At 39.9% G+C, this 22,559-nt stretch overlaps 1 protein-coding gene across 1 annotated transcript in view; it reads right to left on the bottom strand.

Moving 5' to 3' along the window:
- trabd2a (TraB domain containing 2A) overlaps positions 1-22,559 on the bottom strand; it is a 56,765-nt gene that overhangs the window by 17,407 nt on the left and 16,799 nt on the right. The window contains exons 3-4 of the mRNA XM_004538238.3: positions 12,263-12,409; positions 11,605-11,779 (exon numbers count right to left, since the gene is read on the bottom strand). Of these exons, the coding sequence (XP_004538295.2) occupies positions 11,605-11,779; positions 12,263-12,409 (322 nt within the window). The remainder of the gene's footprint in view (positions 1-11,604; positions 11,780-12,262; positions 12,410-22,559) is intronic.

Raw genomic sequence — 22,559 nt, 5'->3', positions numbered from 1 at the left:
AGATATTTGAGATTTGAGATATTTAATAAGCAGGTAAATGAGTGAGTATGAGTATGTAATTATTATTATCCTTTCTTCTGGGTCTGTTTGACCAGTGGTTCACAATCTCATGGTCAGGACACTGGAAGCTAATAAAAAGGTAGACGAGTGTACTTGTCAGCAAAGACACAAAGCTTTGTTCTGTGTGAGCAACACATACTGCAGACTTTGATTACCGTTATACTGAATCCAGAAAAGCCAGAAAGTTTTAAAGACTGTCAAAAGTTATCAGTTGTTGTTTGTTTACAGCAAAAGAATGAAAAACTGTCTACACAACATGGCCAGTTATGTTACACTCTGCCACCAGAATGTATTCCTGGAGGTTGCATACTGTAGCCTCAAAAACCACTTCCTCTCAAACAAAAACAAGACACGCACACACACAAACCTCTGCGATCCTGCTGTGAGTCTCTGCTCAGGTTTTCAACTGTTTGAGCACAGAAAAAAAATACACCAAGGGGAGTCGGATGCCCTCTCACTTTTTAAAAAGAATTCCAGATCGTCATTTTTCTCAGACGTTTTCTCACAGGACTTCCATCTAAAACATGTGGCTTGGAGTGCAATTTTGTGCCCATTTAGTTTGAGTAATCTGCAAGAGCTGTAGCAGTTGTCCACGAGGCCTGCATATTGTCTTTGCTTTAGGTCTGTGTTATAACTAGAAGCAGATCCACGGGACAGAGTATTTTAAAGTCTCCCCGGACGTTTGTGACTGCCGTGTTGCCTTTACAACACAATCACTTTTCTTTTTCTCCTTTTTTTGACAAATTCAAAAGCACTTTTTTCAGACAGTTTCCCGGTTGTTCGTCCTCTGTCTCTATTCACTCTTGTTTTATCCTTTACTACCTATTTAAAAAGATTGTGACCTGCATTGAACTGTGAGCCTACATCCTCCAGCTTTCTCATTTTAGCTTCATAAGAAAACATACCCACGTTTAACTTCTGCAGCAGCTAAAACATCCGAAGCAGCTTGGGCAAAACCTAAAAATGATGTTTTTCTGATTAAAACCTCTCATTCACTCCAGATCTTTTTAAATGCCAAACAGAAGTTATGACCCACAAAAGGGTAATTTCAGCACATGTTAATTAAAACCATACCATCTTAAGCTGATTATTTTGTTCTTTCTGCATCTTTAGCAGGAGGACAGCACCTTCATTTCCCTAATGCTTATAATTTAGGACACATGAAACTCAATCATTTATCAAGTCATTCATTTTAGGACTCTAATGAAGCTAACGACTATTTGTACTCTGTTCAACTAAAACGGTAGTTCATTAACTTCCTTGCTTCTTCTTTGCACAAACAGTATTGTGGGAACATTGTAAGACCAAGTTCTCCTCTTGCAGATATAATCTTTGAGAGGACACAGATGTAAAACACAAAATAAAAATGCATTTGTTATGGAAATGACATCAATCAAGTATTTCTACAAAAAAAAGATGAGCACATGTTAGGGCAGGCTAGGTCGTCCAGTTCCGTAGGCTATACTCTCACAGGGAGTTAGAGGACGGCCCCTCGCTTCAGAGTTTGTCTGTGTTTACTCTTCTTTCCAGATAAGGTGATTTCTACTCCCCAGCTTCAGTATGCCTAACCTTCATACTTCTGCAGATGTAAATAGAAGCTGCATAGGCAGAGGTTCCAAGTGTCCAAGTGTCAGGTCCTAATGTTACAGAAAAGAATCCCCTGAGCATAAGGCCTCCCCCAAATAGTAAAAGCTAGAGTGACCTACATTTCTTGAGCAGAAATAATCTTTCAGCAATAAGCGGTCAGAGAAATATCATCAGTTAGACATTTTTTTTACATGTATGTTCATTAACATGCACTGTCCCAAATAAATTGAATTAAATTAGTAAAGTACAGCTCCCTTGTTCAGCCATGAGCAAAGGTAACCTCTCTGAGTGCCTCGTTGATCTACTCTCCTCCTCGCTCGGTTACTCTGTCAGCTCTGGTATGTGTTTGAACTCTTACTTAATCCCACAGACTGCAGATAAAAATTGAGAAAGCCACTGTGACATCACCCATTGGTTAGTTAAGTCCCATTGTGAAGCCTTAAGTTCCCAATCCGCAGACCTAGAAACCAGCTGGCAACTCCTTGGCAACCCCTTGTTTCTAGGGAAAAGTTTGTATTCCCCGACTGGTTGGTGAGTGGTTGCTGGCTGTCTGTGAAACTTAAAACTCCAGTTAGACCTAGAGATCAATCAGTGAACCCTGGTAACATCTGGTTGCTAAGAAAAAATCTGTGTTCCCCAGACTGGTTGGAAAGTGGTTGCTGGCAATCTCAAAATGAAATAGGTCACCAAAAGACATATGGTGCTGCATCAAAACCCTGCTGGCAAATGCTTGGTTGCTGGCAGGTTGCTGCTGTCACTGTAGCTTGCATGGAAGATTCTGACTTGTAAAACAATGAATGAAGGAAACAGACACCATTTGCTTTAAAAGTAAAAGGTGCACGTTTTGAAACATCTTGGTTGCAGCTGCAAGGGGACAACTTTTACTTTGAAGGTGAAGATTCTCCATTTCTCGTTTGTGTTGCAGTAGTTTCACTGCAGCTCGGCTAGTAGTTCGCAAGCATCTTTGATTCTAACTGTGAGCAACCATGGCAACATAATCAAAACCATCACAAAGAGGTTTTTGGTGCTACATGCCAGCAATAGCCAGCAACCTCCAGCAAACACTTGCCAACCAGTTGGGTAATACATTTTTTTTCGCTAACAGCCAGAGGTTGCAAGGGTGTCCTCTACCTGTCTCAAGGTCTGTGTGACTGAAGCCTGAGCTGTGAGTTTTTGCCATCTTTCAAAATCAAATTAGACCCAAATTAATACGTCTCCTATGAGTTTTCCTACATCGAAGCCAATGTAGCATTTTCCAAAAGATTACTAAAAAATGGGCAGTGTAGTCCGTGCTGCAGGGAGAATGGACTGCCATACCCGTTATGTGTCTGTGAGCGAGGGAGCAAGAAAGAGAGTCGAAAAGTAAGAGATGTCACCGACCAGAAACAGGAGATGGAAGCATGTAAATATATAATATATATATATACACGGAACCCGACGTATTAGCCAGAGGTCTCTTTACGGTTTTATGCCGTTAGGGTTCGGAGCCGTGGACCTGTTTTATATACGTGCGGAATAGTTTTCTATACGAGATCGCTGCAAAAAGTGCTGCCTTACCTAATGTCCACCTACTGTTACTCACTTTATATTAAGATTTTAACATCTAGTTGGTATTGGTATGGCGAGTAACCTTCAGTAAAAGTAATAAATCACACAGCAATGTAGATTCATGTAGTTGTAAAAAGCATGATAATATATTAGGTAATCCAAAGTATTCAGAATACGTTACTCTCATTGAGTAACATAGCGGAATACATTACAAAATACTGTTTGGGGCATGTATTCTGTAATCTGTAGTGGAATACATTTTAAAAGTAACCTTCCCAACACTGTGTACAGGACACATAAAGCTAATCTAAGCCAGAAAAGAAGTTACTGAGGTCAAACCTTGCTTTGCTTGTTTGAATGTACAGAGTCACCGTACAGCCAGAGACAGACTCATTCATACAGGAACTGTACATGAGAAATTTCCACTCAAAATCATCAATAGATGCACTGCTGCTGCTAAAGATGTCATTTTTCTTTCCCTCTCCCCTTTTATATAGAAGCGAGTTACCTCTGGTCCAAATGAAACTGAGCCTCTGGGCAGGCATGTAAAAAGCCTTTTTCCAGGTGGATAAGGAAATACTCCTGAGTTTGAATGAGGTCAGTGGGTGAGGAGTTCAACTCTTTTAATAAATCACAGCAAACTGTTGTGACAAGCATTTAGTGCTGCAGCCGAGAGAGAAGCGTGAGCTGTAGGAAATATGTCTTTCAAGTACAGAGGCTGAGGCCTTTGACCAGATGACTTCAACAAAATGTATATATTTAGGAGCGCTTCACTCAGCAGCTTAACAAGCAGTTAGTTACCCAGAGGGGCTGACAGGTTTATCGCTCTTTTATCCTCATGGAAGAAGACATTGCATGTGCTAATGATACATTACAGATCGTGGTATCTTAACATCTGATTGCTAAAATGTTTTGTCTTTTAATCTGGGCTGAGTTTAATATTATACATGCAAACAGAAACTACTCACAGTTTTAAATAATAAGTAAAAGTCTGTCTGGCTGAACTCAAAGCAGCTAGTTGTTCCTCTCTTCTGACACAAAACCTCATCACAGTGTGTTTACCACTCTGGAGGTGGTAAACACACCGTGTCCACCTCTTCAGATTTGTTTTTAAAAAAAAAACACCTGATAGCTGTTGTTTTATTCGATCAACATGATTAAATATCTTAATAACTGATAATTTCATTTATCATTAAATGTATCATCATAAACTAAACCTTAAAAAAAAGGTTAGGCATAAAGGTGTCATTCAAACTTAAATCCGGGACTTAATGTAGGATTGGCAGATGGTCTGGCCCTAGCTGCCTGTTTCCCTAACCGGTGTGTGGTAGGTCTGGTCTGGATTTTAATGGTGTTGGATGACATGTGTGTTACTTGTGTCAGCGACTACCCCAAACAGTTGTAAACTGGCTGTTTATGAGTGTGAGGTTGCTGTGAAAAAAGCACCATATTTTTTTTGACTTTCACACCATCTGGGCGAGAAAAACCAAAGGGGCAGTGGCAGCGGTGATGCCGTGCATACAGTAAAAACACACAGCAGAGATCTGAGCCATGCATGTGGAAGATTCAACCTGGAGAAATCTCTAGTCAATCCTATGAAGCTACCATTTTATGTATGTAGGGGCAGTAGAGGCTTAGTTTATTTACACAAAAAAGTGTTGTAACAACAGTTATAATGTAATGCTTTTCAAATGAGCTGAATATGGTTTGATTGCAGTGTGTAGCAGGATCATAAACTATAGATTCTGCATCAATTTGTTTTAACTCTTCATCACAACTATATTTACATTGAGGGAAATATTCAAACCTATGTTTATATGGGGTTGGCACGGTGGTTAGCGCTGTTACCGCTGGGTTCAAACTTACTGACTCCCCAAGGCTCAATGTTATCACTGTGCCAGTGGTTAAGTCCTGCCACAGACTAAAGCATGCTTTGTAAGCTGGTGACTCTAAATTGCCTGTAGGTGTAGATGTGAGTGTCAGTGGTTGCTTCATGCCATATGATTAGCTGACAACCTATCCAGAGTGTACCCCGTCTCCCATATGACTGTCATCGTATCTGCTAAACCTAATCCTAATCCTACTCTGCACTTTGGGAGAGCAGCACCAACCATTGGCAGCAAATAATGCTTTAAAATATTAAACAAAAACAAATACCTGAATCCCAAATATCAATTGAGATTATCTATAACATTAAATGTGATACAGAACATTTTTGCTTCTGCATGTATTATTTCACATAATTGTGAAATAATAACTGTATCATTATCACATCATAAAATAACAAAAAAAAGCTTCTGAGTTATTTACAGTGAGATATGTACGGTTATCTTATTGGCTTCACTCTATTTTTGTGGTACAGCACTTATGTGTCAATAAAAGCCACATAACTTCACTGTTAACATAAAAACTGATATAAAGTAGCAGCTGAAAATGGTTACTGTCACGCTACCATCTTAAAATGGTAGTGGGATTTGGATTCACTGTCATGTCCATTGGCTCGAGGGGGCTCCAATTGGAATATGCCAGATATATTCTTATTATTTAAGTTGCTTTTAAATAGTTTGGCAAACAAATGCATTATAAATGTGGCTATGTTAGTACCCTTTGCTTATGTTGAAACTAGAGGACTCAGCAGTTCATCAAGGGATTCCAGTACCAAGAGCATCCCACATACTGACTTGTCAAGGTGCTTTGTGTGAGTTATGAGTTCATGTCAACTTCTGTCATGAGTTGCAGCTCATGAGCCAAAACATCCATTTATTACAGGCATACCCACAGTACTAAACAGCTCACTAACCAAGGGGTATTCACTTTAGCAAGGCTGTACCAAGCTAAACAGCAAAAGATCCAAAGTCAAACCTTAATTGTCTGTGAAAAGAGTCAAACATTTCAAAGTACAGTAACCGTTAGAGCCTGTCAACCACACTGGCTATTACACTGCCGCAAATATTTAAATTTGTGGTTTTGGAGCAGATTTTCAGGGGAATCATGGTGTGCTAAGGAGCTTCAGGCTGAAACATGGATGTATTCAAGTTCAGCCTGGAAAAAGAAAAAACATTTGAGAGCAGGCAGAACGTCGCTCTCGGCCTTTAGCGATATGTAAACACACCATTTTATTAAAGTCAAGCGTGCCAGGGTATGGCAGAGATTATAAAGGGAACAAGGGTTCAGATTGTATACATGGATTGGGTTACTGTACCTATGGAGCGGAGCAATAACCACTTCCATATGTCTGTCTGAACATATGGCACGTTTTCAACATCATCATTCACGTTGAGTGATGGGCGTGGTATTTCAGACAAACAAGTGGGGGGAAAAGACAAATTTCTAGGAGGTATTTACTTACAGTACAGTAAAGTACAAAGTTGTGACAGGATAGCTGTTTAGCTACGCAAAGTAAAACTGGAAAAACCTTCATAGTTTTACCATTATGGTCAAGACAAGGGCAGAATATATTGAGTCTAAAATCACTGCTCCTTCTAGGACTAAAGAACTGGCAAATATTATATGTTCACCATTATGAGTTATGTTGTTAAAAAAACTTTTAAAAAATTTTTAAAAAGGCAAATCGCTGAAAGCTGGCTCAAATCCCAGTATAGTCAAAATCTTTTTATTGACATGTTTTTGTATGAGGATGACAGGAAAGACTGGGGCAATGTCTCTGTTACTCTAATAAGCCTGGTTTTTATGCTTTAGCAGAAAGATGGGGCACTAAGCATGACACAGGGTACTTTGTGCTGCAGGTGTATGAAACTTTTTTCTACCTTAAATTTTCTCATAACAACCAGAACTACTGGGTGGTCACAGAGGTCTGTGCACCATGAATGTGACTCTGTTATAACCGGCTCTTATCACCGCATCTCTTTTCCTTCTTCAAATCTTTACCCACTGCACTCTGTGAACTTGCATTAACAGGCAGTTTGCACAAGGAAAAGAAGAAAGGACTCTAGACAACAAAGTGTGAGGTGGGAGTAAAGAGAGACACAGCCAGTGTAGAGTGAGAGTGTGTGTATGTGTCTGCTCCATTGGGCCTTAAAGTGTAGTGTGAGGTACTGACCAGCGACCGCTACTGTTTGTTTGACTGCTGCCTTCCTGACCACTATTCTGGCCAGACTGCTGAAAAACAAAGTTTATCTAACAGTGAAAGCTGGGATGCAAACCAATCACAGGCCACATTCTGGTGAATTTTTAACATGAGTGTGAAAATGATGACAAGAAATTAAATAACAATTTCTCAGTTGACCAGTCAGTTTAGCCCCTACAGCTCAGTTCAGGTAAAAGACTTTGGCAGGGCCTCGTTTTCCACCCACGTGTAACAAAGAAATTCTTTCTTGGTGTATAAATCAGTGTGTATGTGTTCCTGTATGGGAAATTATTTAGGGTGGGAAAGCATTTTACTCTAGTGTGTGACTACTGTCCATTCATGGATTTATTTATTTTTTTCGTACAATGCAAAAACACCTAAATACTCACATAATATGGCTCACACAGTCAAAGATAACAACTGTGGGTCAAATCCAGTGCACGATTGTTCAATTATGACAGAAGGTATACATATCTGCACAAAACCTTTACGGGTTCCTTTGACTATGCGTCTCCTAGTTCGGCTTGTTCACCAGCCAGTTTGAAGTGTAGCCTCAATTTCTTGTTCTTAGCTAACAGGAGAGGCACCCGGTGTAATGTTCTGCTGCTGTAGCCAATCTGCATTAAATGCGTGCATATAGAGGTTCTCTTATGCATACCTTAGTTATAATAAGTAATTATTTAAAGTATTGTTGCCTTGCTATCAACTTGAAGCATTCATAGCATTCTTCTCTGGCATCTGGCATTAACAAGGCAGTTTTATCCAGAGAACTGTTGCTCGCTATTTTCTCTTTGTAAGACAATTTTCTGGAAAACCTTGAGATGGTTGTGTAAGAAAATTCCAGCAAATCAGCAGTTTTTTGAAACGGTCAGACCAGCCCGTCTGGCACCAACAACCATGCCACATTCAAAATCACTTAAATTACCTTTTTCCCCATTCTGACGCTCAGTTTAAACTTTAGCATGTCTATATGCACATATCTGCCTAAAAGCACTGAGTTTGTGTCATGTGACTGGCTGATTAGGCTCAATTTGTGCCATGTACTACCCATCAGTTCCAGAAAAAAAATCAGCTTTTCTGTCTCGTGTTACTTAAAAATTGACTTTGCTTTCTGTATCTGAACTTGTTAAGGTGCTCTGACTACAACGCTTCTAATCTCCTTTGTAGAAGTGCGCTTCAGAACTACTGAAGTATACCTAACAAAGTGGCCAGTGAGTGAATTGTCTTGCTGACAGACAAACAGACAAACAGACAAACTGCGTTGATCATGTAAATAAAAATTAAATATAAAAAAACAGCCATATTTCCTCATCACAGTTAACTTTGTACTATATTAGAATGTTAATGCTTAAGTTATTTTAGGTCATTATTTTATTTCCAGTGTACTTAAGTTGTTGTGGCAATAAAGCTTACTGAAAGCAAAAATGAAAACCCTCAACAATTTTCCACATAGGTCAGTCAGGAATCTGCAGGCCGACCTCTGCAGTCAAATGGGATCATTACCCGGGAAAAGAAATATGTCAAATATGCTACTGCTGTTTCAAAAAGCACAACTCTAATTCCTCTGAATCAAATTTAATCTAAAGTTAACATTATTCATAATCACAGATTACCTAAAGCTTTGAAAATGTGGAACATAAAAAAATCTTTAATCTGTTTAAACATTCTTTAACGAATCAGAGGGACATGATAAGGTCAGTGATAAGACAGATCTCACAGCTGATAGCAACAGGGAAACGAAGTACCCTGACATAATGGGCTCCATTGTAGCCGGTGTGTGTGCGTGAGTGTGCTTGTCCTCTGACCCCACCCGGGATAATTAAGGACACATTTTACCCAGATACCCAGGGGCCTGTGTAATGTGTGTGTGTGTGTGTGTGTGTGTGTGTGTGTGTGTGTGTGTGTGTGTGTGTGGACCATCGTGTGCCACATCCCATTCCTTGTACACAACGACCTAACCTGCCCTCCATATGTCTAAGACCAATGCTTCTGGGCTGATTGGCCATATCACTTTCACTCACCAGCTCACATGCAGACACACACATGCACAGTGAACACACATATAAGCACACACCCATACATACAAAAATACACACAGAGGCGCACACCTTCAGAGACCAAGCCCTTGTAAAGGCACCTCCTTAGGGGATAGCTCTGAAATGTACTCCTTGTTAGGCACTGGGAGTGGGTTTTGTGTGTGTGTGTGTGTGTGTGTGTGTGTGTGTGTGTGTGTGTGTGTGTGTGTGTGTGTGTGTGTGTGTGTGTGTGTGTGTGTGTGTGTGTGTGTGTTCATCTGCTTTTCCTCATCTGTTTCCTGCAGCAGACCAATAGTCTGTGAAAGCCTCTCTCTTTCTGCTCAAAGCTCACTGCTGTTCTACTCAAAAATGACCCCCCAAAGGTTTACACAGTAACATTGCTTAAAAGCAAAAAAACACAAAACAAAACAACAAAATTGGATTAAGAAATTAATACAATTTGGTCCACTCTTCTCATACAGCTCTGTATAAGAAGTATGAAATGAACTGAAACTTTATGACATGCCAAATTCAGAATGTAATGGCGCTACTTTTCAATAAGACTCCCCTTATTGATGGCTAATAAATAGTTTATAGATGTGTTATTAATTATCTGTAAACGCTTTATGCAAAAATAAGCTGATTGTTGGACATTACATTAGAAAACTGTCCAAAATATAATCAATAGATCAATCAGTGATTTACAACAAAGACAAATTCAAAGGATAGAGAAAATGAATGAATCAATTGATTGTACATTTTCAAAACAGAATAAAGAAAGTCTGGCTGATGGACTTATGCACACATAAAGTGAACACACACACACACACACACACACGCACACACACATAGAATCATGCTTGATTTCTGTTCTTATCACCGTCCCTGTTTTCATTGGATTCTTTTATTAGATGGGTGATACTTATGAGGTTGCTATGTAGTGTTAAAAGAATTCAAAGTATTATGCTGACATTTCTAAATGACTCAAACACACCACAAGTCTGCTTCTGGTTAACCCTGCATTGATAAAATTATGGTTTATAGAAGATCTCCTTTAAACTAAACTATTTGGACTCAAAGTTGATAAAGACCATCTATCAGTCAGTGAGTTATTCATTCATAGGGCTGATTAGCAGCACCGGTTTCCATAAATCCAATGCAATAACATCCAAAAAAATTGTTTTCTTTATTTAAAGACAACAGTAAGAGACACGAATTCCCACTTATATGTATAAATGTATATATATGTGTGTGTTTCTGGACTCTGCCCTTTCAGTTCTGGGAAGACAAGCTAAATTCAGCTTTTCTGGGGCTTCTGTTCACCTCTTCCTTAACCTCCTAGGACCTGGCGTCCACATATGTGGACATCACATTTTGAGTTGTTTAGACCAAAATACTACATTTTGCTCTACAAGTGTCTGATATCCACTTATGAGGACATTATACTGCTATTGTTCTATCGAAATTTAAAGCGAATGCCCTCATATGTGGATCTCATTTTTCTCAGAAACAAAAATCAGGTAAAAAAAAAAAAAAAAAATCACGTAATTCTTTGTTTTTACATTCATCCGGTCCCAATCAGCCCAAATAGCAAAGAGAAATTAAAAATGCATGCCATGAAAGAGTTCGGGTCTTAGGAGGTTACGATGTCTTTGCTTTCTCTACCTGAGTTTGCTAAGCTGCTCTGACTAAGAAGTCTCTAATCTCCTTTGTAGGAGTGCTCTTCAAACAAAACTGGAATTAAAGTCATTATATTAAATGGATAAAAGTAATTATTATTACCCTGCCACCAAGGGAGCAAGCCAACAACCACACTGGAACATCCAGCCACGCACCCCAGAACAAACAAGCATCCACATCCCAAAGACGGGCAGAAGCATCCAGCCGGGAGCAGGACCATGTCCCACAGGGGTCAAGGCTTAGTGAGCCCCAGGCCCCGCCATGCACACACACACACACACACACACACACACACACACACACACACACACACACACACAGACCATTCACTCATTCAGTCATTTTGAAGGTAATTAAGTAAATTTGTGTCCAGGGGTTTTGGTCTGGACTGAAGGAAAGATCTCATTACCACTTTACAAATACACATACACATAGAAGTATCCACGGGGAGGAACTCGTGGATTTGGGATATTATACGTATATAGCGGCATTTACTGTATCTAATAACACACTAGTAAACCAACAACCCACACTGCATATTATAAAGCTGATACTCCAAACACTGATCACAGAGTTCACTGTTCATTTTTTTCTGTGTGTATTTTGTGTAGATTAGAGAACACCAACCTGCTCCAAAAGCAAAAAAGAAGCTCTTGTCTGGGTGTTCCTCAAGCAGAGCCTTGACCCTCTTGCCCATCCTTTCATTTCTCTTGTAGATGAGTTCCTGTCGGAAGTAGCTGTCTATTTCCTGGGCAGTGGCCTGCTCATTGGGTGGCAGTGTCACATTATTGAAGTTAGGGACCTATAGTTCCCAAGGTAGTTGGCCATGAAAGTAAAACACAGAAGACATGATTGTTTATTTATAGGTTATTTGCAAACCTTTGACTAAGGTTGAATCAATAAAAAATCTGAAATTCTTAAGACATATCGTTCAAGGGTTTTTACTTATTTATTTTCTTTACATGACTGATGGTACAATTGACTTAAAAGCCTTTGGACTGACAAAGATCTCATGAGATTGGCAGGAGAAACATATAGCAATGGTGGCAAAGAAAGAACAGAAGTAGCTAAGTATGGAGAAAGTGCATGTGTGCGCTGGGGGTGTGTGGGGTGGGGGAAGAAGAAGGTGAGGTGGGTCAGTAGGTTAGGGGTGAAAGTAAAAGGTTAAGGGTTGTGCCAGTTGGACAAACCTAAGATCAAAATGAATCTAAGCTTATTAGACAGACTGAAAGTTACAGATAAGACAAGACAAGACAAGATAAGATGAGATTGTGGATGATCTGACCTGTGATGTGTCATGATTGAAGATAATGGAGTTGAGATCTCCACAGTTGTAGTGCCTGATGAGGTCTTCAGTGGTATATGGGACCTGTAGGCTTCCTGCCCTTAAAGACTCCTGTTGTAATAAAGTCTGGTTCAGGGCAAAGATCACCTAAAATAAGACAGGGATAACCAATTAATGAAAGATTTATTTCTACCTCCCTCTAAGACCCAGAGGTTTTTCTGGGGTCAAAAATATGAAGATCAAGCAAATTAATGTCAATTATATGTGTAAAATACAACTTCTAACAATCAAACAAGCAGCGAGTCAGCAACCTCACACATACATGTGAGCATTGGTATGTTCTGGTGTAATTACTGGATACCAGCAATAAACAGTGCCCTCTCAACTACAAGCCAAAGCAATCTTTGAACAGTTATTGGCTGTGCAGTGTGCCACTGCTAAAACTGCCATGCAGCTGAAGAATGCTATTGTTGGGAACCATTAATGATGACAGTTGTATTCAGGAGGCTTCATTCTGTGACTCTGAGGTTTTATTTCAAGGCCTGCCAAACAAAGAGACAATCAAATTGAGAGTTAAAGATATTCCCAGATCAGCTGTTGAGCAATGCAACACAAAAAAACAAAAACAACAAAGAAAGAGGATCAAGAGAAATGACAGCACATGTGGCTGTCAATGCAAGACAATGTCAATTATCCGTAAGAGAGAGGAGCTCTGCTGCTAAAAAAAACACAAATGTCTGATAAAAGGTGAGAGGATAGCTCACCTAGAGCGGAAAATCTTGAGAAGCGAGGAATCCACATAAGGAAGATTTTTGCTGTGATGATATGTAGTGGTAACTGCCACAGTGGGGAAATGGAGAGGAGCTATCAGTTTCAACATAGCGCAGCATGCCTAGCCTTTTGGAGTCCAGCCTGGTTTAGAGTTAAAATGATCCATTATCTGAAAACTATTTTATGTACACTCTTTATAGGATTCCATTTAAAAGTTGTTGAGCTATACTAGTCTGACTGACAGACACTGTCAGCAAACAGCAAACATGTTAAATTTTAGGCAAGACTGGGCATAAAATTCTGATTTACGTGTCCTATTGAATTAACCACTTTAAAAAGGACACTTTTTTCTGCCTGGACCCCTTTCAGCTTTGCAGCACAGATTCAGCTTTTGTGTGAGCATGAAATCAGCCAGTGTTTGGTTAGAGAGGCCTGGTGAGATGAAAGACATATGCACACATGCACATGCAAATATAGATATACACAATTGCACATCAGCGCACGCACATGCTCAGAAAGCTGTACAGTCTACACATCAGACTTGAGACAGGGGTTCGTACAGAAAGCACCGCCAGTCACCTCAGTGCATGGTCTCCCTCTGATCTCTCACCGCACACACACAGACACATGCACACAAACGCACACCTTTCACCCTGGAAGCCATTGATCTCAATCCCAGTGACAGAAGAAAGTTTTGTATAGTTTATTTGCTTCTCAAAAGGAACAATGAGTCAAAGTGAATACGTTTTTGGTTAGCAGTGGAACTATGTAAATTTGTCCACAGTATGTCAGCATGTTTTTGCAATTCACCAGTTTGTGTGTGAAGCCTCAGCTCTTGAATTCTGTAACGATATGCGTATCTGTATGCAAGGCGGACCTGAGCGGCTATTTTTTTGTTATGTTTTTGCTTTTTATGTTCTGCTTTCTAAGGTGCTCCGATGACACTTTTCCCCCTCGGCTTCCCCTTTGTGGGAGCCTCCTTATAGCTGAAGAGAGCAGGAGAGGAGAGCAGCGTGGAGCAGATGCCTTCTTGTCAGGGGGACAAAGAACCCCTCCGTCACCCTCTCTTCTCCTCTCCTCTGTGCTCCCTCCAGCTTTCATCGGCCGCGCATCAAAGTGGAGCTCTGCATATGAAAAGGACCCCCGTCTTTATGCCACGCAAATTAGCCTATCGCCGCCCCTCCCCGACTCATTTCACAAAAACACCCTCACATCTGTGCCATCTCCGTGAAGGAAGGCCCTCATCTGCAGGGTCTCCCCTTTTTCACTGCTCTCCCTTCTCCTCTTTCTGTGCTCGCCATGCCTTTCAGCCCCTTAAATTATGGTAGTGAAGGGAGAGGAGGAGGGAGCGGAGGTGTGGGTGAGGGGGAGGATCAGTCATATATAGGCAGCTTAAAGTACAAAAAAAAATGCGGGGAAGGAATAAGACAGACAGAAAGAAAACACTAACCAGAAAGTGAGGAAACAGAAAAAAAGCAGTAAAGTGGAGGACTGAAAGGAAGAAAACCTTAACAAATCATTCCTTTCTTTCTGCTGTAATCGTCCTCTTCTACTACTCCATTGCGGGTCAGCGGGTGCTTTTTCCCCACTCGGCTCCTTTCATCAGATCCCCCTGTTTCTTCTGCTGTCCCCTAACCCGCCCCCTCCTGCACACACAGACAGACACACAGACACACCCCTTGCTGATATCAAAGAAAGCGGAGCCAATGAAAGTCAATAATTGTCCTTTGTCATGGAAATCTCCCCTCTTGTGGAGATGGAGTGGGGTGGGTGTGTGCATCTAGAGCAAACATCATCACGGTCAGATTCCCACATGTGGAGATTTGGAGTGTTCAAAAAACTCTTGCTGCTCTCGCCCTGGAGTTTGGAGTCTTAGTTTAAGGTTTTGAGTTTTGTAGAGTATTGTTAAGGTGTTACACCTCCTCAACTATTTAGTAAAAATTGTCATTTGGTTGCGAGCCAAGTGGAAAGATGCTTTAAATCATGTGAAGGAACATGTACCAGAGCCAAATGTTGATTTTCTCTAAAGCAGAGGTGTCAAACATAAGGCCCGGGGGTCAAAATCGGGCAAGCAAAGATGCCAGTCCGTTTCACTGGAAGGCTTTTTTAATTTTGAACTTTTCAGGATATTTTCATACGTTTTACAGCTTTTTTCTATTAATAAAGATCCCTTGTCATTCATTCTACACCAAAGTTAGATAATGGACAAACAATTAAATGAAAAGTTCCTGCTATAGATATATCTACTGAATCATTTGTCTAGGTGTCTTTCTTTAAAAGAAACACAATACTTTTTAAAAACAAATAATTTTTGCTATCTTGACAAACTAACATTGTCCATTAACAACACAGATGAGCAGGACTGATAATGTTTGCTCTCTAAAGGCCCCAGTATACCCACCAGGTTGCTGGCTTCACGGCCTCATTCATTTATGCTCTCTGTTATGGCAGCAAAGCAGGTAGCCACTACATTATTTTCCTGATCAGAGAACTACATGTGCACTGATGTAGGAGAAGAAGAGATCAAAACAAGGAGAAAAAAACTGCTTTTTCCAGTTTTGTCCACAAAGTATCATCTTTTCAACTGTTCCAACATCTCCCTTTATATAATCTGTGAATGTTTGAGCATTTCTACTGATATACCATTAAAACAGCAGGGAAAAAAAACAACACAGTCATGTCTTCAAGCAGGTTACAAAACTTGATAAGTGCACGACCAAGAAACGGTGGCTAGTGACAGCAGATTTGACGTCAATTCACTGCACTGAATATAAAATATCCCTAAGTCCAAAATTAGCATTAGCATTTTATTGTTAGCCAAAGCCACTAGACCCTATTTTAATGATAGCACGCGGCAGCTCTGTAATTAATCAGGTAACATGTGTCCAGGCTAACATGTATGACAACTGTTGATAAAGAGTGGGCTGTTGGTCTTTTAATAAGCATCACCAAGTTTGTTGCACTACTTTTCATGTGTTCAGCTTCTAGTGAGGGGAAGGGCTGTGAGCCTGTCAGCTTACAGTGGGGCTGTGTAAAGCAGAGCGTCAGCTGGTGGAAGTGAAGAAAGCACTGTTGATTTCAATACTGCTGCAAATGAGTATCTAATGCGATATAATCTGTGCTTTTTCTTTATCAATTAGTATTCGAGTATCAGTGTTTTTTGGTTTGGTGTCAAAAGGTATCGAAACTTTCAGTTCTGGTGACAAACCTATTCAGTACTAATGTGATGGCACCATAAATAAGTCAGCACAATTAATTCCATAACACAGGAATAATATAGGAATAGGAATAGTGTCACAGTTTAGAGAAGGACCTCTTTTGTATCCAGGGAAAGACAGCGGCACAACAGCCAGCAGCATTCAACACTGGTCTGCTTCATGTTACTTTAGGTTCAGTATATTTCGGCCTTAATGCTGCCATCATAATCACCATAATCATAACAAGCAAAGATAAGATGACTTTACGTCTTTAATCTCGCCAACAATGTCATCAACACATTTGGTCTGTATATAAATATATAGACTATGTAAACTATACGAGAGATCATGTCATAATATGAATCTGGCATAATGTGACCAACATGTAAACACAAAGCTATATTCCTTTTATGGCAAAGCCTCCAGCTAATTTATGTTATTCTGATTGTAAGAGCTGGCACTGAGATTTAGAGAGTGTTTGACTAGTTTAATTTTCAGCTGGGCTTTAATGAGACACTAAAGATGAGCATGTGTGCTGGTGCGTGCAAGCGTCTTTGTGGTTTTTTTGTGATTTTTCCAAATATTCTGTTTTTGCGTGCCTAAGTGAGCAGAAAAAGCATATGGAGTAACACACGTTTTATAAAGTAGGCTATCCACACTGCTGACAAACCATGTCCTCAGACAGATGCGTGCACACACACACAGAAAGAGAGAGAGTGAGACAGAGATCTTCCAGGCAATCTCCCAAGTACAAATGAAGACTCCCAACAGCTCCTCGGTTTCCTACTTGCTTGTGATGCTATCACAGTAATACAAGTCTCCTTTTCTCTTTGTCATACATGCACATAAATAAGACAGAAACAGGCACTGAGTATGATTTATACCAGCAACAGTAAGAGAAAGGTTCAGACCAATAATAGAGAAGAAAACAAAGAAAAAAAGGGAGAGAAAAAGAACAGTAGTGAAAAGACTTTCACTACTGTTGTTATCGATGAAACCTCAGGATGAGAGTATAGACGAAGACGAATGCAGGCAGAAGTAGGCAGAGACGGGGATTCTGAATTACTTATGAGTGATGTTATCAGCGAAATGTTAGTCAGAGCAGTCAGCCCTAAAACAAGACCCATCAGGAGCACAGCAGCACTGCTAGGACTTCACAAAACAGTGATTCGGAGACCTTGTGCTGTCCTCAGGTAGTTAACATTTAAACACCAATGCCCTGTGATTTGATTGTGATGGGGTTCAGGAAGTAACGTCTATTTTTATCTGAGTTTCCAGACAAAACAGGCTGAACTTCTAATACCTAAGATGATTAAAAAAATGTGACTGATTTCAAATTGATTGTTTTCTCTTTCATAATAGTCTCATTGTGTATTTTAAACTGAAAGTCTCAATTTGTCCACTCCACAGTTTCAGAGGTTTCAGAGGTTTAAAACCATGAAAAACGAACTTTCGCGTTTCAGTGTAACATCTAACAGTCTTGAGAAAAAAAAATCAACATAACGTGTTTATTTTGTATTTTTCTGCTGCTTTCTGGTCAAATAAATATCCAATATTGGTTTTGAGCCAGGAAAAGGTGTATGAAAATAAAGAGAAAACCTAAATAAACTAAAAAGGTGGTTTAAACCATAACTACAAGCTGAAAAGCGAAAGAAAACATAGCAAGTTTCTTTTTCTATAAGACTGTGGTTAAAAAAAGTGAAGATACTGCCAGTTTTATGATTTTTGTCTTTATGTTTGTAAAGAAACGGCTGTTTAATGGCTATTGCGGCTGCAAAAGTGGAAATAAAGTGTTTTATTCAGCAGACATTCACTGACACTCCCACCGCACAGAAACCCACCGCACACACATAAATCTTTCACCACAGCGCAACCTTTTCACTTTCTTGCTGAAAACCCACCATTTAAACACAGATACGCACACCTGTCAGTTTGACTTATCCGTATTGTTGCTTCTTTCTTTCAATTCCCTCCTTCCAACTCCCCTGAGCATATTTTCTCCGACTTGCCTACACATCTCTCCCTCACACATTTATCCTCCCATCGTTTCATACCTCCCTTCTTCTCCTCTTTCATCCTGCATATTCCTTCACTCCCTCTTTTTCCATCCTTCTCTCCTTTGATCCTATAGATCCCCTCTATCAGATCTTTTTAAGATTTGACCCTTACATTCCTCGGGTCACTAATGACCTCCTCGCTCCGTGTGTATGTTTTCGTGTATGTACGTGTGTATAACCTGTACAAGATTAGGTCTCATCTTAGTGTGTTTATATGTACATGTATGTGTCTGTGCCTATATGTTTGTGTGTGTGTGTGTGCTTAAATGCTTCATCATCATGGATTACTGCCCGCTCTGCAGAACTCAGAGCAGACCTTTGAAGAAAGATTTATTAATTTTCCAATGCAACAAAAGAAGGAAAGTATTGGGCAAGGATTTCCTGTACAGGAAAGAAAGAGGAGAAAGTAAAAAAGTCCTCAGGCCCAAAGCTTTGAAAATAATAATGACCAAAAACGTATTCTCTCTCTTTAGGGAAAAAGTATCCTCATATACCATTTATATTTCCTAATCCTTATGATCCTTGTGAGTTAATGCTAACATGAACAACTCCTTTAATAGCCAGGTTAAGCCCACAGTTTCATTTTAAATCACTAAAATACTAAAATCATCAGCAAGCAATTTTTACTTCACAAGTGTGTTTATAAAAGCCAAGTCATCTAAGATGAGCAAGGATTTCACTAATAGCTGTTATCAGTAAAGTAATATGTTTGTTTTGTCTGCTTTTTAAAAATGTTTTCAATGAATAAGTTAATGTGCATGTTTTGTTTCCTCATAGATCTCTTGGGAGGCTGAAGTTTAAACTTAGAGTGTGTCGATACAATTTCTTATTGATTAATTATTTGGAGTAGAGTTATGCCTCCAGACTTCAGCACATAAAAAAATGAGCACATGCTCCATGTACATCACAGAGAAACCAGCGGCCAGCACTCAGACCACATTCATATGAAACCGTGACTACACTTCTCCTTCTCTTCCTCTCTGTGCGTTCTCTCTCTTTCTCTATTTATCTCTGTCCAAAACCTATCTCTCGCCCTCCTCGCTTCCCTTCTGTCTCTCTCTCCCTTTCTCTCGCCCTGTAAAAACATTCTTGCGGGGTGCATTTACCTTGGTGCCTGACACAGCCAAATATTTAGGCTGTCACAGGGAATCAGCCTCAAACCAAATGGCTCGAGGTTTCTACACGCGCATTTTGTGTGTGTGTGTGTGCACGCGCGCGCAGATCGTGGGGGTTGTGGTGATTGAAATGTCAACTTCTCAAACCCCCGCGCTCTATCCGGCTATACTGCTTCGCTATACCCTGAACAAGCTGTACAGGAGTCCTAACAACACGCCGTTTGCACACAAGGGTCATTCTTAGTCTGTGATCAACCCCTTGATTTACTGTAATGTCTTCTTATACCTGATTGACTGTCTAAGTAAAAATGCCAAAATGTCAAAGTTCAGTAACTCCAGCTTTTCTAACTTTTTATATAAATTAACATAACAACAGTGGCTTCTCTGTGCAAAGCTAATTTCCTAATCAACATAGAAGCACTGTAAACACACACTTTCCCACACACACATGCTGCCACCTGTCATCACACATTCTGACAGTGACCAAACAGGAGTGTCCACTATTCGCAAAATTTTACTGCCTCTGTCTTCCTGCCTGTCACTCTTCCTTTCTCTCACACGTACATACAAAACAGGCCCACACAGCAACCAGCGAGCCACTCGGCGACTCGGTCCACCAAGACACAACACAAAGATCTTGAAAACACAGCGAGCCACAAGGAAAACAGCCATCAATCTCGACGACTGTCTGTTGACTGAAAGAACACTATTAATTCAGGACAGCACGAGTCAAGAACAACACTGCCAAGCTGTTTCATGCTGAGATTCAAGCCAAAACAGCTGCGAACACTTACTGCAGACGCACACTGACCATCTGAGAATGTATGTGTGTTATCACGCAAACAGGCAAAGAAAGAAGAGTAGATTAATTCAAGATTTTCCACACTCAAACAGGCAAAAATTTGCCACCGGCCACGTCGGAAATAAATTGTTTTATCTTCTTTCATCTGGGAAAAAGTTGTAATATTTCGGTACAGCAGGTTGCTTCAATAGCAGAGTGTTGTATGCCATTGTAGACAAATGGCTGGCCATCGACAAACTGGGAATCGCAGCTGGACAAAAAAAAACAGCCAAGCAAGGATACAGGCAAGAAAAAGACTTTCCAGTATTTCCAATATCTGGAAATATCTCAGTGTCGAGTTTATAAAAAACATAGTTTTAGATGCATGAATTGCATTTTAGTCCGTGTGCTCTTTTGCACTCCAACCTCTGCAGAAACAGAAAAATCCCACTCAGCGCACTCATTCCACAAACTTTGCCCCCTTGGTGATGGTGGCAGCTATTTCATCCTTAGCCTGTGGCGATAACAATGCATAGATCAAGACTGCTTGATGGTTTCTTGCAAGGCCAGAGGAGTATTTATTAAAAGCTTATCCATTTACATCGCTGCCAAACCACAGTGATTCAAAGAATGGACGTAGTTTGTTATTTTCGAGTTGACAATTCTGTTATATTCTGCAGAACTACTCTCGTATTTGTAGTAAGGTTATTTTAACCAGCTTTTTGTCTTTATCAGTGTATGTACAGAGTAAACACAGACCAATCACATGCATTCTAAGTCATCCACATCATGCTACACAGATAATTGAACCTTTATTCAGCACACATGTGAAAACAGGAAACTGCAAAGAGTCAAGATGCAGAAGTCCAAAGAAATTATGGAAACATATGACGACAAAAAGAGGCTGAAGGTGAAAAGGTTTACATGGGAAATGTAAATTACGGAAGAAGAGGAAAAGGGAAAACTCAAACTACTACTACATGCCCAAAACTTTAATCCAACAGCGTTGACTAAATTGCTTTGTTCCTGCCATCCTTTAAAAAACTCACACCCATCACCCTAGGGACCATTCTCAGCCACGCCATAAAAAGACCATATATCCATATTTTATTCCACTTTAAATTAGCCAACCTTGTAAAACTACTTCTCCCTGAAATATTCATGTAAAGTTTTAATTATATTTTCGTTGTTTTAACCCTTCAAATCCCAGTGTTATTACATGAGCGCCCTGCGTTATAAGCCCCAAAAACCAAAAAACGAAACTAAATATTTCCACAAAAAACCAGTTGAAGTAATATGTGATTGTCATTATAAGTAGGCCTTTAGATGGACCAAAGATTGGCACCAACATACATTTTGACCTGCCATTATTTTTTTTGCATTTTTTTTGCAATTTAAAAATTAAAACTTCAAGGCCCTGAGTCTTCATTGACATCCAAGAAAAGAAGAAAAAATAAAATCATATGATGATAATTTGGGGTTGAAAAATAGCGTTTATAATGGAAGTCAATGGGCAGAAAATGGTCCCCAGGGTGATGGGTGTGGGGATTTTTGCTGCTCAGCCATTTTAGGCTGATTTAAGGAATTCACACTGGAATATTAACATTGACAGGTAAAAACTATCCTGTGGCAAGTTTGGTTATATTCCACTGAACACAGTGGAAATGGCAGCCATTTAACACATAGCAGTGGCACAAAAAGGTCCCAAGAAGGCAGGAAGGTTAAGATGATTATTTTGTACTTTTTTGAATCTGTATATTAATCCCGTAAAAAGTTTGGACATTGAATTGAAATACACCAAATTCCTCACTGCACAGGATGATGGGGGCAAATGATGTTTAAAAAAACAACAACAGACAGCAGGATAAGAAATTGCTCTCCAAGTTCTCCAAGAAATAAAGACACAGCAGGAATTAAAAACCCACATAGTGCTATTTACCACTGGCCTAGACTCAGAACCAAATCACCGCGGGCAAACCAAACTGAAGAAGCCAGGCACATGCACAAGCACACACGCTTATTTACAGTAATATGCATGTGAACACTTTCAGTCAGCTTGCATCACTTCTCTTATTCTAAACAAAAACAGAGACTGGAATCCCAATAAACTCAACATCGACCTTTAACGCCATCAGCAGTATAAACGCTACACCTCCCAATCACCTACAGAATAAGTCTATGCAATGGAAAATGGGCCCTTGCATCCAAACCATCTGAGAAATTAATCTGTTTATTGTTCTGTCAGGCTGATCAGTACAGGAGACAAAGGAAGTAAAGGAGATAAACAGAGGGTGAAAATATTTTTGAGACAAACAGCGGGAGGAAAGAGAGAATCGTGTTTCCACGGAAAGAAAAAGAAATAGCGGTTAAAAAAAA

Source organism: Maylandia zebra, linkage group LG7, assembly GCF_041146795.1.
Source record: "Maylandia zebra isolate NMK-2024a linkage group LG7, Mzebra_GT3a, whole genome shotgun sequence".
NCBI classification, from domain to species: Eukaryota; Metazoa; Chordata; class Actinopteri; order Cichliformes; family Cichlidae; genus Maylandia; species Maylandia zebra.
The sequence above is the reverse complement of the archived record's forward strand: the minus strand, read 5'-3'. Positions and strand labels throughout refer to the sequence as shown.